Raw genomic sequence first — 19,785 nt, forward strand, 5'->3', positions numbered from 1 at the left:
CCAAAAGGTTGATACTCAAATGGGTTATTAATTTTATTTTACTTCAAAGACCACCATTTTCTGATCTGATCTTACCAGGGAAGACATTACACTAGGGGGTGTGCAACACTCTTCCAATATTAGTAAGGACCAATAAGGACCAGATCCTGTATGTTTGCACCCCTGGTTGCTGTATTACAACTCTAGTCCAGGGAGTTTGCTTTTACAAAAGCCAAGAATCTCTGTGCCTGTACATTTGGTATTGTATAGGATTCCCAATTAATAGTAGGTTAATTAAAGTTGCCCATTAATATGGTATTGGGTTGGATGGTGACTGTTTCCAAGAAGTTTAAATGCATGGTATGGGTTTCCTGGATCGTACAGGGGGACCTACAGCTTGCAAGAAGTGATATTTGATTTTGTTTACGACAATTTTAACATGGAGCAGCTCGAGGGCATTGTCCCATTTGACCAGCCTTAAGGTATATTTATTTTTTATGTAAATTGAGACACTTCCACCACAACCTCTTTGGTGATCCACAGTCTTGTCCATTATGATGGAAAGGTCTGTAGGCTTGTTGTAGCCTTTTCCTGCTGGATGCCTTGAATATTCACCAGACCTATCAGCAGTGTCAAGCACAAACACTTTCTGCCCAACCAGAAACAGTCAGGAGTTAATGCATTCTGCTCCTTCTCTTACCAGGAACACAACATAAGCATAAATTCCAAGCTGGCACCAATGAAGCAGTTATTAGGCATTCTGGTGATAAGCAGTCACCAGGAAATAATGTCACCATGCTCCTTCTCAACAGAAGCAAAACAGAAGCACCAACTCCAAGATCACTACTGACAGGCAGAAGGTGGGTTCTCCAATAAATGCTGGTCTTGGAGTAGATGTTGGCAGATTTTAAAGACAAGATGGAAAATTAGTTAATATCCTAAGAGCTGCAGTGTGCACCAAACAGTGGGGAGCCACTCATTTTAAAACAGCAAGACAGACTGGAAAGGAGTGGGCACTTTGTATTCCAGTTCTATAGAATACAGTGGGATGGCCAATAAATAGCTACAAAGGAATGATTTTACAAAATGATAATTTTGTACCTTTTTGTACAACAGCCAATAAGAGAGAAGGAAGAAGGAGATACATTGTCAAACTAACATAAGGGGCAGGCAACTAGGAAGACTTTTGAGTTTAACACAACAGCACCAGGGAGGGTGGGGAAAAATTTAACTTGTGTGCGACTCCAGACACTGCTCTGGTCTCTCTCCTAGTTTAAATATGCACATAAAAGCAGAATACAAGTAAAACACAGTATAAAGAAAACAAACAACAACATACAAAAATAGAAATAGGCAATAAAGTAATACAAAATACAAGAAAGCAAAAGCAAACTAACCATTCTCTCAGAACAAGTTGGGGCAGAGTCTGGGTGAACTTTTCCAGTAAAATAAAGGGATGCACCTCATCACCTTTTCCATAAATGGCGATCACAGTCAAACACATCAAACATATAAGGCTGAAAACAGTCAAAAACTTGCACACTAGGAATGCATTAATATGGTCAATTATCAGTAGCTCCTTCTCATCTACATGTCTGGACTAGTATGCATAATACAGTTACTTATGCAGACTAGGAGTGTTCTCCAAAATCATAACTTAAGACACTAACTATATAAATTAAATTTTCTACACAGAGATAACAAATCAACACTGCCAGTGAAACACTGAACAAAGAGTTGACTCCTATCATTTGCATCAAGGGAACACAAGGAAAGGAATAACGACAAGGGTTAACTACTACTTGCTTACCTTTATGCCCAAGCATTACTGCAAGATGTAGAGGAGTATTACCTGAAAATTAAGGCAAGAAAACAAATTAGGAAATGAAAATACTATTGAAGTGCAATGCTAAACAGATATGGTGACTCCTGATACATTGAAAATTAAATTAACAAGAAAATAAAACTTCTTGAAGCATTTTTGCAGGGAGGTTTCCACCCTTTCACTCCTGAAATAAGGGGCTACATCCCTCCCACTATTGCTAATTATAAAGTAATGTCACAATCACTGCACATCAGAGAAATCAGTACAAATGTCCTTTATCTGCACTTATTTTTGTTATTATGAGGATCATGATAACTGTTCCTACATGCTCAATAAGCACCCATCACAAGGTGACAAAATAAATGGCAGTACATTTATTTATTTGAAAGAATTTTAGTATGCACCGTCTTTTCAAACTGTTGCTAGTAGGATTACTTTGAATAAAAAGCTGCAAGAATTATATGAAATATAAAGAGAGTTAATTTAAAAATTGTATAAAATGCTGAAAAATAAAAAGTAGTAAGTGTGCTGGCATAGCTTAGATTTTGGCATCCATGTAAAGGAGTATGTTATTGAGAAAAAGTCTGTAAAAATAACTGCGCAGACGGCAGCTGGAAGGACATCGACAAAGAAGAGAGATTTACATCAAGTTTCAGATAGTGCTGGAACACCACATTTCAGATAATGCAAGACTGAGTTTTCCATGGATCATCAAACTACAAAGAGCCAAGGACAACAGAACAAAGGACAAAAAGAATTGTTATACATCAGACTCTTGAGAAAACAATATCAGACTTTTTGGTATAAATATGAGTGTAACAGTAAACAAGCTTTGGGTATTTGCCATAGAGAGCTGACAGCATCAGTGTTACATGCTTGTAGATCTGAAAAGAAAAATGTGATAGTAAAGTGTATTAACTAAAACAGTTGTCCGTGTATTTATTGTACTCAGTACACTACAGTAATAAGACCAGTTGTTTACAATAAATAGTTAAATGAACTGTGGTATGCATGCATGTAAATGCAAGTAACGGCAAGAAACAAACAAGAAGACGTCATATAATTTTTCATTATTTTACATTTGTTTGCTAGGAGTGTCCACTGGGCTGGAGTGGATTTTCAATGGAGGCCTGGGGAGAAAAGCTCCGAATAGGCATGTGTAAACAAGCAGTAAATTTGACAATAAGTTCAGCATACGGTTAGGTTGCAGATTGAAGTTACAAATAAAAAGGAAAAACAAAATATTAGCTACAAGTTAAAAATGCTAGGCATATGTATTTTTGAAATTTTAGCAGTCAGTACAGAATATGAACAGTTGCATTTTGAATTAAAAATTGAAAAACTTTAACAGTCAAAACAGTATAAAAGTATGGGTACAAATTTGCTAATGGAACAGTTGGAAGGGGTCAGGTAATGTGGGGTGTAATTTAGAAACAAATGAGCATTTAATACCAACACATGTAGACATAATATGAGAGCACTGAAGCATAAACGCACAAGAAAGATGCCTGGAGGGAGCAACAGCCTTCAACATTTGACAGATTACAAAGAGTGCAATCTAATAACAGACTGGAAATGAAGCATGCAATCTAAAAATACAGGGGAAAAAAGTGGCAACCAGGTTACATAATTATTCTACTGCACTAAATACAGATGAAAGACTAAAGGTGCTCCTCTTAACACATGTTAGGATAGCCAAGTATGTGACATATACAAAAGAATACCAAAATCAGACAGGTTCTAAAATGTGCTATGCAAATGAACAAAACATAAATGTAGAGTAGGAATGTAAAAATCTAGGTGTGCCAAGAAAAATGTGTTCACACAAATGCCCTACAACAAGCAGAAGGCACTAACCAGAAACTGACTTTACCAAGATCAATAAAGAGATTAAACTCTATTCAAATACAGTTTTGGTAACTGTGGAAGGACAAAAAAAAAAAAATAGCAAAGCACTAGCTCAGCTACAAAAGACCCAGACAGCTAGATTTACGGTGTATCAAACAAAAGTTAAACACAGTGGTACCTTGGTACTTGTCAGCTTTGAAACTCTAATCTGGTATTAGTCACATTTTCCTCATCAACATCCCTTTAGGCCATGTACTGTACAGTATTGTTTATTAGTGAACTTATACGCTCTTAAAATAAAACAGCTAAAGTGAAGTCATACTCTATTAGTGAACCTGTACTCTTTATTAGTAAAATACAACTCCATTAATTCATACAATGCCTTATAAAATGTGTATTTTCTGGGGGTCTGGAGTGGATTGATTCAATTTAAATTATTCCTTATAAGAAAAATGTGTTTGGTACTCATTGTGCCTTCTGGAACACATTAACAAAGAGTACCAAGGTACCACTATAGTGGAATTAGAAGACAGAGCAAAGCGGGAAAGAAAAAACAAACATTCTCAGCTACTCCGGAGAAATTGGAGAGAAGCATTACTTCTATGAAAATCCAGTTAACTAATTGAACTGGTATTTCACAGCATAATTTGCTAAGTGAGAGCACATCCTGTATACTGTCCGAATTTTGTCTTCACAAATTAGCAGACGACATAGTCCACATATTAACATATTAGCAAAAATAACTGCAATTGACAAAAATGTGGCAGAAGGGAAATATGCTGAAAATAAGAGAGTTTTTTTTTTTTTATTGTTTTTTAAATCATCAATTTACTGTACCAGACAGAAAATGAGTAAATACACTTCAGAGATATGAGAATGCTCATAGGCTGGTGTGAAACACTGCTGTATCTAGCGTCATCTCCCCTGGTGGGCCTGATAGAAAGCAGACTGTAGAGGGGATAAAATGTTCACTTAACAGAACAAATCGGTATGCCGAAGAGGACTTTGCTTCTCAACCTTCTATCAACAAAGGGAATGGGAGTGATCAAAAAAAGAAAATGCCAGCAAAACCCCTTCCTTTACTCCAAAAGAAGATGCAGTGTCTGAAAAAGAAGATGCAGTGTCTGACAGTAGTTCAGGAATGGATAAGGAGTACGGATAGAAACCTAGTATTGAACCACATGTCAATGAGGAAGAAGAGTTTTTGGTGTATGGGAGAAGCGAAAGTGGATTCCAGAAGTAAAATAATTTTACTGTTTATACAGTTTCATGGTTTAAATGTGTAAAACGTAAGTAGTACATAAACATAGCAAAGCTACTGTATCCATGGGGTATGAGGTTTTGAGATTTTTAAGTGATAGATAAGTTAGTTATAAGGGTATGTTAAAATCTTGTTAACTACATAACAACCCAAAATTTATAGTGGGAGGCCTGGTGTCTTAAAAGCCAGCTGAACAGGATTTTCTTTTTTTTTTTTTTTTTTTTTTTTTGTAATGGCATCACAGACAAAAAAAGATTAGAAAGCAACAGGAGTAAAGCAAAACAATATTGTGCTCTTTAACTGCTAGGAGGGGTTAGGCTGTGAAAGGCCACAGAACAGCTTAAACAAAAAGCAAATGCACATAAGTAACTTTCCCATTAGTACGGGGGGGGAGTAGACTACTGTATGTTGAATTGTGTGTGAAGATATGTTATGCATTTTTTTCCTGTTAACAACTGTCTCAGCTGAAGGGAAGCAGTATGCAGATGCACTTGAGATAAAGAAGTAATAACGACGTTAGAAAAAGTACAGTTTTGTACCTACCATAAATGTAGATGTTCGAGGATCCACATTGCTGCAGTCCTAACTATTGGGTAGTCCGTCCAGCTCTGCCCTAATACCAAAGTATATGGCTGGACGCCGGTCAGGCGATTAGACCGACGCCAGCACGCCAGGGTACTAATGCGCATGACCGACGCCATATCCTCAGTCTTTCTGCCCCAGATGTCAGAAGACCCTGAAAGATAAGGCCAAACCAAAAACTCCAAACATACCTGCACCAAAAAAATATGTAATAACATATACAAAATTACCAGAATATAACCTCACTCTACACAACCACCTCCCTAAAACACAGAGGGAAGGAGGGTAGGGTTGACTGCAGCAATGTGGATCCTCTAACATCTACATTTATGGTGGTGGTACAAACTGTACTATGTTCTTCATTCCACATTGTTGCAGTCCCAATCCATTGGGTAGAATCCCAAAGCAGAGGTAAGGGAGGCTGGCAAATCATAAGAAGCAGGAACTGACAACATGCCCTGGTAAAATAGTTGCAAGCAAACCAGCCCTAGGACTTAGAGTAGAGAGGAAGGTGATAATGCTTAGAGAAAGTATGCACTGAACTCCAAGTAGCTGCCTCCAAAAATATCCTTATTGCCACCCCTTAGAAATGCTGTTGAAGTGGCAGTAGCCCCAGTGGGAAGAGGCCCAAACCCAGCTGGAATTCCTGCTATGATGGGAATAACAAAATGCACCGCAAAAAACCCAATCCACCTAGAAATAGTTTGTTTTGACACAGGCTTGCCCTTGCTAACTCAAAGCAAAAAGAAACAAACAACTGCTGGAGATTGCCTAAAATCCTTAGTCCTGCTCAAAATAATAACGCGAATTGCTCATTATCTAAAGTGTGTGCAAAATCTTTTCCCTTTATTTTGGGGATCTGCATAAAAAAGTGGCAAATGAATAGTTTGGTTTAAAGCCACACTAGAAACCACCTTAGGTGCATAAAGGAAGGATTAGTACGTAAAGATACCCCTGTCCTTATGAAAATCAAAAGGCTCTCTACCATAAGGGTCTGCACCTAGAAACCCTTCTTGCAGAAGTAATACAACAAAAAGCAGTCTTCCATGACAAGTATTTCCTGGATTCAGCAGTAGCCAGAGGTTCAAAAGGTTGTAGAGTAAGTTTCTCAACACAAAAATTGAGATCCCAAGCAGGAGTAGGAGCTCTACTTGGGGGTCTGAGTATTCTTTGCCCCTAAGAAATTCATTGCTTTGAACAAAGGATGGAAACAATGGTGGGTCACAATCATAGTGAGCTGAAATTGCTAAGAAAGTATGAACGGAATGGAAGAGAAAGACAAACCTTGTCCAATAACTCAGTAAGATATTGAAGAGCCACACTCAAATTAGGCTCAGAAATTCCAAATTGTTTGCTGCACTCCAAAATAAAAAAATCTCTTCCATTTTTCTCATGCATAATTCTCTCCTTGTACTAGGTCTTCTGGCTTCCATAATCACATTTAAAACTTGTTGAGGAAGTTGAGACCTGCTGTCTTTCAAAACAGAATGGCGCTAGGCTGTTAGATGAAGACAGTGAAGCTTGACATTGAGCAGGTGACCGCCCCTCTGAGACAACAGGTGGAATCAAGGGAAAAAGGCCATGGAGGCTTCCCAGGACTCCTCAGTAATGGGTACCAGTGCTGTCGAGGCCAATCTGGAGCTATTAAAATCATCCTTAATTGTCTTGTCTGACCTTTAGAAGCACCTTTTGGGAGAGAGGCAGAGGTGGAAAAGCATACACATGAAGATTTTTCCAACTGGAGAAAGAGCATCCACTTTCCAAGCTGTGTGGATGAAACTCTTTTGTGCAAAACTTTGCAGCTGGTGGTTTAGTGGGAGAAGTTTAACAGATCTATGTCTGGAGTTCCCAAGGACACTGTCAATTTTGAAATACAAGATCCAGTTTCCACTGTGGGGATCCAGCATGATTTTATTCGCTTAACACATCTGCTAAGGAGTTCTGTGCCCTCGCAGAAACCTTGCCTGAAGAGTGCTAGTTGCAAGCTGAGCTGCAGTCTCCCGATAAACTGCTTGCTTGCCTGCACAATGGGTAAGAATGTGTTCCCCTTGTTTGTTGATGTACCACATGACAGTTGTGTTGTCTGTTAGAATCAACACCTGTCCTGAAGAAGTAACTCCTTGAAAGCCATTAATGCAAACTGACTAAGCAATATCTTCATGTTGATATGTAGATGCTGTAGTCTGGCAGGCCACTTGTCTTGTATCCACTTTCCATTTAGGGATGAGCTCCCTTAGCAATGTCTGAGGCATCTGTCATAGGAATCTGACTTCGCTTTCCTGGCCGGGTCACAGAGAGTCCCTTTCTTGTTTAGGTGACATCTCTGAGCCCACTGCAAATTCCTTTGGAATGCAAGGTATTACTTGAATGATACAGTGTCCAAATCCTGGCAGTGCTGTGTCCATATCTGAGACCAGTCCTCCCACTGTCCATGTCCCACCCCATTCAATGATGGAAGTAACTGGAAAGATTCTTTTGTTTGTCCTGGGGTTAAAAAGGCTATCCTTGGGGGCTGCTGTATTCAGTCTCACACCACCCAGAAAGTACATGTCTTGAGAGGGTACTAGACTGACTCTTATTTCTCGCTCACAGAATACCCTAGGTATCTTAGCACTACCAAGCTATGACATATTCCAAAATGCTGTAGAAGGTCTTCCTTTCTTGAGCTTATAGAATCAGGCAGTCAGCCCAAGTAAGGATAGATTTGAATTCCTTTAAAGCTCGAAGTGTTTCTATCACTGAGCCAGAACCTTGTGAATACTTCAATGCTAGTAGATAAGCCAAAGGGCAATACAGAGAACTGATAATGAGAATTTCAGCCTAGAAACGCGAGATACTTCCTGCAACTTAGTCTTATAGGCACATGAAGGTAAAGCTTCCTTGGAGATCTAAAAGTTACCATCCAGTGATCTTGCCCAGCAGAGGTAAAAGCTGTTGTAACGCTAACATTTTGAACTTGGGAATGTCCAGATAAGTGTTGAGGATAGATAAATCCAAAATTGGTCTCCCACGCGTTCCCCTTCTTGGTACTCAGGGAACAGGCGAGAATAAAATCCTAGGCCCCTTTCAAGTACAGGAACTGGCTGGAATGGCCCCATTTCTACAACAGAGAAATTTTGTTTGTGAGCCTCTGCTCCTTGTGTAGAGTGAGGAATGTCTGGCATGCCTTTGAAAGGAGGCAGGCTGGAAATAAAACCTGTAACCGTGGTGAATGATATCCAGAACTCCATCTGTCTTGGGTACTTAAACCTAATTTTCTTTGAAAAGAGACAGCTTCCTCCCAAAGGCTTCTGTATGTAGAATGTACTGGCAGCTGAAAAGGCAGGTCATTGGGTCTGCTTACTGAAGGACTGACCCCTGCCCTCACCAGAAGTCTGGAGCAGGAACTCCCCAGTCCCAGGCCTAAGAACCTTGAGCTCTGCCCCTACCACATTTCCAGACCTACCCTAGACTGGGAATCATAAGCAGGATAAGTCCATCCCTTTAGTAGGCTAATTCTCTAATTAAACTTGAAAAAAAGGGTGCACCTTTTTCCCCCCAAAAATCTTTAACAAAAAAAAAAAAAAAAAAAAAAAAAAAAAAAAAAAAAAAAAAAAAAAAAAAAAAAACAACAAAAAACAAAAAACAAAAAAAAAAAAAAAAAAAAAAAAAAAAAAAAAAAAAAAAAACAAAAAAAAAAAAAAAACAAAACACAACAAAAAAAAAAAAAAAAAATTTTTTTTTTTTTTTTTTTTTTTTTTTTTTTTTTTTTTTTTTTTTTTTTTTTTTTTTTTTTTTTTTTTTTTTTTTTTTTTTTTTTTTTTTTTTTTTTTTTTTTTTTTTTTTTATTTTTTTTGCAATTTAAAAACTTAAAGCCCCTTGGTTTCCCTTTTCCCTTTTCTTTAAAAAACTTTTTTCTTTTCCCCCAACAAAGGGCCCCGAACCAAACAAAACAACCCCCTTCCCCAAAAACCCGGTTTAAAAAGGAAAACCCCAAAAAAGCCCTTTGCCTTTTTTTTTTTCTTTAAAAAAATTAAAGGGAAAGGGAAAAAAAAAAAGGATTTTTAACAACAGAGGCCTTCACACCTTTAGGCCCCTGAGAGACCGTTTCGGGTCTGCCCTAGGACTCTTAAAAGATACTTATGAGCTTCAGGCACCCTATAGTACCTATCCGGTTTAACTGGGGCAGGAGGCAGAGAATCAGGATTCAGGGAAGCCTCTGCAAAAACATCTTTCACCACATTCAGAACAGGAGGTACAGCTAAAGGCCTATGCTGGGGTAAAAACAAGAATTCCCTAAGCCTCTTTCTGAATCAGAGAAATCTGACCTTCCCATTTAAAATGCTCCCTCATGGAATGCAGAGTCTCTGAAAATGAAAAATCCTCAGGAGGAGAAGCTGAAGGAGTAGAATCATCCACATCAGAATCAGAATAAGGAGGATACTCCTGCAAGTCTTCAGCCGAAGACTCAGAAGCCTCCGAACATTGCTCAAAACTCTCAAACTCAGGTTCCACCCTAGGCCTCTTATCAGGAGGGGGCATAGAACCTCTAATCATAGTAATCAAATCCTCTGCCATTTTAAGCATATGTTTCTTAGGTAAAGACCCTGAAGCACTAGGAGAAACCCCCACTGAAGCTAAACTTGGCCTGCCTCTCAAGGAAGCCTTGGAAACAGAAGGGGAGGCTGTAACCACCTTAGGAAGAGGGAAGAACAGCCACCTGAGAAGCCCCCTCAGCCTGGCCTACTTCCTGAGAGGATACATCCTGTAACAGTAAAGTCTCTCCCTGAGACTCCAAAGAAACTCCTGGCAGAACCTCCGGCTCCACTGAGCCTTCTAAAGAACCGACGTCTGGGACTGTCGGTTCTTCTACTCTAGGCTTTGCTGCTTTGTCCTTGCGCTTTTTGGCGAAGCGGGCGGAGCATCCGGCGGCATTTTATAATTACAACGCTTCCCAAAACTAACCTGGCACAGTCTAAGCTTCTCTTAATAGTGCGTTTGTTAAATCTAGCACAAGAGCGGCATCCAACAACGTCGTGCTCAGGCCCTAAACAAGGTATACACAAAGTAAGGTAATCCCTATGAGGTATCTGTTTCCCACAAGAAATACAGTTATTCACTTTTTCTGACATCCGGTTAAATACTGAGGCAAGAAAACCAAAATATTCCCAACGGGTACTTAGCCAACTTTGATTCGGTCTGAAACTCTGACTTCAGAAACTTTCAGAACGCCAACCTGCACTCGCAAAATTGCTTCTGCATCGGACCATGCGGCAAAAAAGACAGAGGATATGACGTCGGTCATGCGCATTAGTACCCTGACGTACTGACGTCAGTCTAATGCGCCCTGACCGACGTCAGCCATATACTTCGGTATTCGGGCCGACTGGACAGCGGACTACCCAATAGTTAGGACTGCAGCAATGTGGAATGAAGAACATCAGTGCTCTGAGCAACTTTTTAGCAGATTAACCCTCAGGAGGTTAAATGGCTTATAACCTACTGAGAATGTAAATAAGTGAAGTATAGTGGGGGTGCAGTTTTAAAAATCAATACCATCACAGCCGCTACAATATTAGAAAGCATTGAGCAGCCAAGCAATTAGCTCATTTATTAATGGCTCCTCAGAGAAAAAAACTTTGTAAAGAGCTTTTTAAAAATGAATGTTTAACTGAATGCATACAAACTGCTGAAATGGGAGGAGAGAGAGCAATTTCTTTCAGTGTGACAGACAGCAAAATACACATTACCTAGTGTGAAACTAAGGTCATCCACAGTACTGTATAATTGTCAATTTGGAGGTAAATCATTTGAACATTTTTAAAGGGAAAAAAGGAGCATTAATGACTACAGCAACACCTGTAAAAAAGTGACAAGAGTTCAAAAAGAGATGAGAAACTGCAATCAGAGGATTTTCCTGTCAAACACTACTGTGCATACATAATTTGCTGGATGGAAGAACATGCTCGAACAAAATGATATACACAAGTGGCAATCTTTGTTCATATGGAATGGCTGCACAATCGGTTAACACACAACTAAATGGACTTACAGGAACAGATAAAATAAAAGTGTGCTGACTTAAGTTAAGAAATGTAGATGGTAGATGCCAATGCTATACACAATGCATTTCGACAGAAATAAGCATGTGAACAATAAAGAAAGGGTTTCTGAGAGGATATTCCACAAAGAAGTAGGGACAAAGGAAAAGGAGAGTAGTACTAAAACAGGAGAGGGGCTCAATTAGTGCTAAAAGAGAATAAACAGTTATTAATAGCAGATTTGCATCAGTAAGAGGCTACTGTTAGGGAAAAAAGATAATAGTTTGGCATGTACCAAGTCTCCAGAAGAGTCTTAAAGGTTAGGAGAATAGCGGAGAGAAAACATTTCAGCATGACATTTTATTCACAAGTGGAAAATGGAACCTGGTGTCTAATACTGAAGATGTCTTGTGGTGGCTAAAGCAGGGAAAATGGGTGATCATGAAGGAGACATCCCGAATATTCTGGAGAAACAGGAACTCATGTGGCAATTAAAGCTGAACTCTTTTAGAAAGCCTGGACTAAACTACTAAACTACTACTGTTCAATTCAAAGTGCACTGGAACTTAGAAAATTACCACATTGTTTACATGATTAATTATTTATTTTTTCTACAAATTGGTTTTAAATACCATTTTAAATCATTTGAAATTTAAGTGTATATTTTGTTTCCATCATCATACATATATATTTTTTTTTTCTGGTTCTCTTTTTTCCACTTTATTCAAAATGATAGTAATAACAATACTAAACTAATTATATAGGTTTTTAGGGTTCTTGTACACAGACCTGAAAAAGTCTGGAAGGACAAAAGCGATCTTTGTTAACAATAGGTTATGAAAATAGAAACTGATTTTTACATGCAAAATGTATATGTGTATATTTATATATAATTTTTGATCGCAAAATGAACTAAGGTTGATATATTTCCAGCCATGTAGTATATTGCCTTGTATAAAATCACAGACTTAATAATTTGGTTAAATAAGATGTACCATTAAAGTACATTAGGGCTATATATTATTATGACAGCTACTAGGTAGGGCAGGACCAGCTCGAATGTCACACTGATGGGGGAAGGGATGTGAATTTAACATGTGTACCAACAACACTTTGTTTTACAGCACAATAAACCACTCCCAAGCCTGATAAGTATATATATATATATATATATATATATATATATATATATATATATATTTAGAAAGCTTGTGAGGAAATTATTACTCTATTTTTGTTTTACTTGGATCGCTTGTCTGTGTACTTAATAAAGGATTTTCGACTGGAAACAGACTGCCTGCCTTGCTTGGATTACTTTCGAATACTTAGTAATGCTGTAGAATTATATATTTTCTATTATTTTTTTGACTTGACGGGTTTACGTTCGCTACTTCTACTACTATTGTCTGATCTGATTAATATACAGTGATTAACTAGAAATATATGGACTGAAAATCTTCCACACAGAGAAGTTTCTTACACTGTTTTGGAAAATACAGAAGGTATTTTTTTTTTTTTTAAAGTAGCACATAAAAGTATTTGGTACAGATGTTTTAATCAGTAAAAGGAGTCCAAAGAGAAACTGCATATCATTACCTTGGATACAGCAAATGAGTTAGGCTGAACAAAAAAATAAATACAACAGAAGCATGTTAATCTGACTGAAAATTTTGAAACTCATCTGGCAACTATCTAATCATACTCCTAGAGGAGCCAAATTAAGGTAATGCTACAAGTTATAAAAATGAGGGAGAACTAGGTGCATCTTACTTATTAGAAAGAAAAGATCTCAAGGGAAGGACAACAGAAAATCAGAAATGATATAGAAAATAGAAATTACTCCAGCTAGAGTGAAGTTAGTAGTACATGGAAAAAAAAAAAAAAAAGGATTTTACAAGTTTGGCAAGAATAATTGAGAAAGATTCGCAAAAAAAGGACATAGGGATTACTTAGATGGGCAAAGTTTGTGTTCCAGAATATGAGGAAGAATCTTATGGATTAAGGGAACAGCTACAGAATGCTAAGGGAAAAATGAATATTTGGATAATATACACAATTTTATGAAGACCGCTGTTATAAAACTTTTTCCTGTTATTTACCTACTTTTGTTAATAATCCTTGAATGAAGAAACTCTTAGCACACCAACCTGGACAGCAGAAAGTAGAAAACAATAGCAAAATTCAGGGACCCTACATAAAGGATAACCAGAGACACTGCAGAGATAATGGGGATACTTGGAAATATTATGAAAACTTATACAACGCATAGGAGTGGGGAACCCCAAGATATGGTAACATGATCCATGTCAAAACAGAAATATAAAAATTATAAAACCCAATAAAGGGGGGGGGGTATCTTGTTATCATGGGTTTGAGTGATTATATATTACAATGAATGAGGTACAACATGATGATGCGTAAGAGGTAATTTCTAGAAATTAAGCTATGGTAGCATATTGTAGGAATTTTTTTTTTGCAATTCCAAGTTATGCTCCTTGAAGAGCAGATAGTATTTATAAATGGTTAGCGAGTGATAAGCCACTAATTCCTACCAACTTTAGAATACCAAAAATGCGTAACGACTTGGCCATAGCTCCTTTAAGGCCAACTGTGGATATGGGCAAATCTATTACCCATCCAATGGCAAAATTTTTAGACATTACACTTAAAGATAGGGGGTTAAAATTATACCTCATTTGTGCCGAGATTCAACTGATTTTTTTTAATCTAAATTCTGTGATTTACATTTTGCTGAAAATGCCTTCTTTTTAACAACTGATGTTAATAGAGATGTACTTGCACTCATATCTCATGAATTGGGTTTGGAGTGGATGCATGCGTTTTTGGCTGATTTAATGAAATTAGATGCCAAAGAGCCAGGTCTTATGGTTAGGTTTATGGAGCTAGTACTAAATTCCAATTAACTTTTTTGAAGAACAGTTGTTCTGTCAGAAAACAGGCATCACTGTGGGGGATGCTTGTGCTTTGTTGTTTGCCAATATTATTATGGCACAATGTGAGTAAAAGTATGTTTTTTCCAGATCTTTTCAGCCCTAGGTCCTTTATACTACGTATTTGGGAAATATTTTTATTACATGGGTAGAAAGGGAAGATAAAATAATTTTGAGTTACATTAATACTTCTGCTGATTTTCTTAGGTTCACACAACAGGCATTGAAAAAGCTCATTTTTTGGATCTCACCATTTCAAGATTTTCAAGGGCAACGTATGCATCCATTATACATAGAAAGCCTAACTATTCAAATTCCTTTCTTCATTTTACTAGTTGCCATCTTGGGTATCAAAAGAAAGCAACTGCTTTAAGGACAACTTGTCCGTTTAGACAGGATGATTTCTGACTTGGATACTATTTATCAGAATGTGAGTGAGTAAACATGAAAAACAGAATAACCATGGGTAAAGACCATTCTTACAGCAGACAGCACATCCAGTAAACACACTAAGAACCAGTTAGCATGGCTATGGTGAAACCAGGAAATTTAATAAACATCCTGGCTTTACCACAGCCGTGCTAACTAGTTCTTTATGTGTTTACTGAACATCAGTATTTACCAATTATGCTTACGAAAAGACAATATCCAAATAGCTTCTTAAAGCCCCAATAAACAAAGCAAGTAAATGGAGATCAGAGTTTTATTGCCCATTGACTGCTGGTGATGGACCAAGACCAGACAGTGGATGTCAGGTTGATTATGATTATAAAAAGGCATTTCTAACTACCTTTAGTACAGATAGGGAGGCTGTTAAACAGATTTTAAAACTGGCAACAATTCAGAAGTGCATAATAAAATGGGGTACCAAAAGAGATTTTTTTTAGGAAAGGGAAATGTTTCAAACAACTTTTTGAGCATGCCCAATTAAGAAGGATGTAAATGTGGCCATTTTAAATCAATGTTCCAATATCCGTGTTTCTGATTCAATAGTTAATAGAAAGTACAGTTGTGTAAAACCTTACCGTAACAGTAGATGTCCTTTTCAATGCTACAGTCTTCACAGTTAAATTTTTTGACAGAAAAACAAGGGGGGGGGGTGGACACTTTAAAACATCTGGCCAGCCCTGCAAAAGTAAAAACTTCTCCACAGAAAAAAAAGCTTTCAGTTACTTTACATCAGTTACTTTACATCACTTCTAAACGACAGAACAAAAATGAGCGCTTTCTTTAAAAGTACGTTATAGTCTCGACAACTAGCCATTAAAAACAAAATGGAACCCCCCCCCCCTCTCCCAAAGGGGACGCATCTGCTCAGCAAGAAAAGCACAAGCCAATGGTTGGTACTCGAAAGCCTCATAGGAGTGCATTCTTCAGTTGCAATAAAGCTTTGAAGGGCTTTGCGGCCAGACTTTACTCCGCTAAGCGTGAGATGCCTGACAGTTTGAGCACATGGAAAGTGCCCTGAAGTTTCACAAGCTGGCCAGCTGTTATATCCTTGACATGATAAAACACTACTGCAGCAGTAATCTATATAAACATCAATGTTGCCCTGGGGAAAAGGGGGTCACCACAAATGATTTTTGGGGTATCTTTTTGAATTTTCAGAATTACAGTGGATCTCAGTGGAAAAACTGGAAATGCAAAGAAAGATTCCTCTTCACAGGAATGAAGACGCATTTGTTTTCCAGGCTTCCCAGCAAGCAGCCTGAAGCAAAATTTGTTTAGCTGTCTGTTTTAAAAGAAGATGGGAAGATTTGAAGCATTTCCCCACAACAGATCAGTTCCTGGAAGACCCCCTCATTCATTTTCCATTTGTGAGGATCACCTGTGGTACTACTCAGCTTGTATGCAATTATGTTTTGTTCTGATGGCATGCAAGACGCATAGAGAATTAAGGAATGCTGTAAAACTAACTCCCAAGCCATCACAGCCAGTCTGCGCAGACAGTATGACCTTGTACCTCTCTGCTCTTCTGTACCGCAAATATGGCATGGTCTAATCACTTGAAGAGGGCCTGGGGACCATAAGTGGGGAAACTGAATCAGTCAACATCTCCTTTATGTTGATGTGCTTTGGTCAGTCTGAAAAAGACTCCACAGGCTTCACACCTTTACCCCCCATGGAAACTGCTCCCAAAGCAAAATCTGACGAGTCTGTGGTTTGAGGAAAGAAAGGGAGACTTGGGTTGGGTTGACGTTGTAAAGCCAAAACATGGACTTGATACACAACAGAAACCATTGTATTTTTCTCATGTGTATCCTGAATAATACAGTAATAAGAATTAAAGAAGCCAATAACCTTAGGACCCTGAGAGATTCTCTTGCAGAAACTAGACACAGACTGAAGATGTTCAGGAAAGATTCCAGATGGGAATCCCACTTTTCTGGTGACAAAAAAGCCTTTTGAAGAGAAGTAGCTAATCAATGAGGATTTAGTAATATTTATCTGCAAGCCCAGACTGGTCAAGAGAGACATAACCCACACTAGTAACTCCTGACATATGGATAGTCTCAGCAGATAATAAAGTTGTCTAAATAAGGAAAAATGTGAATGGCATTTACTCTGCAATAAGCTATGATTGGATCTGGGCATTTTGTGAACATCTTGCAGCAACAGATAAACCAAAAGGTAACGCACAGAACTGATCATGTGACCCAGAAAGAGGGAACCTTAGAAATGTTCTGAAGACTGTGGCTATAGGAATGTGGTAATAAGCATATTTTAAATCTAGCGTTTCCACATAACTCGAGACTATTTAGGGTAAAGGGTTTTGTAAGGTCAACATTTTGAATTTTGTTAGTTTCACATACAGATTTAGAAATGAAAGATATAGTATTGGTCACCAAGAGGCCTCTTTGCCTCTTTCTTTAGTACCAGAAACATTCTGGAATAGAAGTCATTGCCCCTTTGATTTGTGGGGACTGGTTCTATGACTCCTTAGGTGTATAAAAACCTGAGGAGAAAATTCTGTTTGGTTTGGAGATTCAGGAATAATTCCCCTGAAAGGAGGTTTTTGTATCCAGTGCCATCTATAACCCCTCCTATACCACTTTAAACATCCAGGAATTGGAAGCAATCTTTTTGTCAAAGAGGAGTGCTGAGGACCAGTTTATGGGACAGACTTGTAGAGATACTGGCTGGAGGAAAAGAAAGGGGGGAAAGAATTCTGGCATAGTCATTCTGTACCATTTGTCTATCCATATTTATGAAATGAACCCTGTTTCTTGTTATTTGTCTAGCTTTGCTTACTGGGAAAGTTAGACGGGAATAAAACCAGCAGAGGCCCATGGAGAAAAAATCCACATACCAATTTGACACGTACATAAAATACAGTTATACAATATTATAAGGAATATAATATACACTTGTGTGCATGTATTAAGAAAAAAAAGCTTTACAACAGCTTACATAAAAATCATTTAGAAACAGCATGTACATATCTTGCACAGGTAATGTATCATTCAAAAAACATACACAAGCTTGTGTGAAGCATGGTCATAAAACTGCAAAATACAGTAATATTACCAATGATTTCTAGCAATTAAAATAATGGAAAGAGGTAGCTTAACTATGAACATATTGGAACGGGGGAGTAAATGATAATGAAAAATAGTATGACGTATTAGTAGTTCAACTAGTATAAAAATAATTTTTACATTTAAGACTGAAGTAAAGTAATTAAAAAAGTGAGAGTGGTTGGGGGTTAACTTGGACTGTTATATTTAAGTTATGCACTTACCATAACTAGGCATCTGTGTCGTCTACTTTTATTCTTCAACGCGGATCTACTTCTGGAGCTCGTTCCTCTACCCATAATGCCTTGGTCCATCTCCATTACCTCAGACCAAGTTTGTTACCATATAGACAGACAGGCAAGGAATAGCCGACAGAAAAAAGGAGGGGCTCAAATCTGGAAAATGTTTCTGCAGAAAATTTAAGGATGGGGGATGGATGGGAGGGAAGTTGAGGAAGAATGAAAAGGGACAACACAGACGGATAGTTATGGTGAGTACATAAGCTTTAAATCTGATGTTGTCCTTTTCAGTTTCTCAACACATGGGACAGAGTTCCCAGCTACGCTGAACTTGGGTGGCCCTCATGGAAGGACATTAGTGTACTGCCAGATAAAAGGCGGCTCATCCAATATGTAATGAACAACAAAGGTAGGAGCACTGGACCATGAGGTTGCTGCAAAAATATCAACGGGCATCCTTGCCCAAAAAGCAAATGAAGCAGCCATGGATCTGGTTGAATGAGCCTTGGGTGGTTTTAGTAGAGGAATGTCTTGTTGAGAATGGATCCAAGAAATACAAAAATCGGTAATCCATTTAGCTAAAGTGAATTTAGAAACTAGGTACCCCATTCTTTTTGGGTGAAAAACAAATAGCTGATTTGATTTTCTGACTTGTTTTGTCATGTGAAGATGAGAGTAATTGTCTGTGTACATAAAGGAGATGAAGCATATATTCTCCTTTACTCGAAAAATTTGGGAAGACTGGTAAATTAATGAATTGGTTAATGTTAGTTTCAGAGGCTAACTTACATAAAAAGGAAGGGTTTGTCCATAAGGTAACCCTATCTTCATAGAAAAAAATGTATTTTTTTTTTGAAAGAGCCTGGAATTCACAGATATCCTCTTTGCAGAAGTAATGGCTACTAAGAAGACTGTTTTCCATGAAAGTAATTTTAAATCGTTTTTGCTGAAGGTTCAAAAGGTTTCGGAATTAGACTTTTACAGCACAACTGTCAGATCCCAGGGAGATGAAGGATCTTTTATTGATGGTATGAGGACAAAGCCTTTTAGAGATGCTTTGTATAATTTGGACAAAGCTAAAGAGAGTCAAGTCTCTTGTCTGAAAATTAGAGATATCTGTCGATTGTAGTTTAAATCATACAGAAACTAGCTCCTTTTAAAAGAACTGCCAAAAATTCAATTACTGTAGAAACTGGGGAAGAAAAAGGGTCAACTTCATTTTTCAAGGCCCAAAGGGAGAAGAAGTGGAAAACATTCTTAGTAGAGTCTTTTTACAAAGATAAAATAATGGTACACACAGGGGAAAAAGCCTGGGATGTCGAACCACTACTGGAAGTGGAGAAACAATGCAGTAAGTCTGAGGGCCTGGATATTAGGATGTTTGATTCTTGGTGGATGTGAGAGATCATCCAGAGATGGCTTCAGTAACCATGGAGGATAAAGATGATGAGGGCATAGAGAAAAGGGAACAGCATACCTGTCAAGGCCAGAATGAAAATGACTAAGCTCTTCAGCCGACTTGCTTTCTGTAGAAATTTGGGAATCAAGGGAAGAAGGGAATA

At 38.0% G+C, this 19,785-nt stretch overlaps 1 protein-coding gene across 4 annotated transcripts in view; it reads right to left on the bottom strand.

The window, feature by feature from the left end:
* Window positions 1-19,785, bottom strand: part of ANKRD13C (ankyrin repeat domain 13C) — a 714,089-nt gene that overhangs the window by 625,307 nt on the left and 68,997 nt on the right. For all 4 annotated transcript variants that reach the window (XM_044085814.1, XM_044085812.1, XM_044085813.1 and 1 more), the window contains exon 2: window positions 1,790-1,831. In XM_044085814.1, coding sequence (XP_043941749.1) covers window positions 1,790-1,805 — 16 coding nt within the window. In that variant the 5' untranslated portion in view covers window positions 1,806-1,831. The remainder of the gene's footprint in view (window positions 1-1,789; window positions 1,832-19,785) is intronic.

The sequence above is a fragment of the Protopterus annectens genome, chromosome 10.part0, assembly GCF_019279795.1.
Source record: "Protopterus annectens isolate FY-2018-M chromosome 10.part0, PAN1.0, whole genome shotgun sequence".
Taxonomy (NCBI): Eukaryota; Metazoa; Chordata; order Ceratodontiformes; family Protopteridae; genus Protopterus; species Protopterus annectens.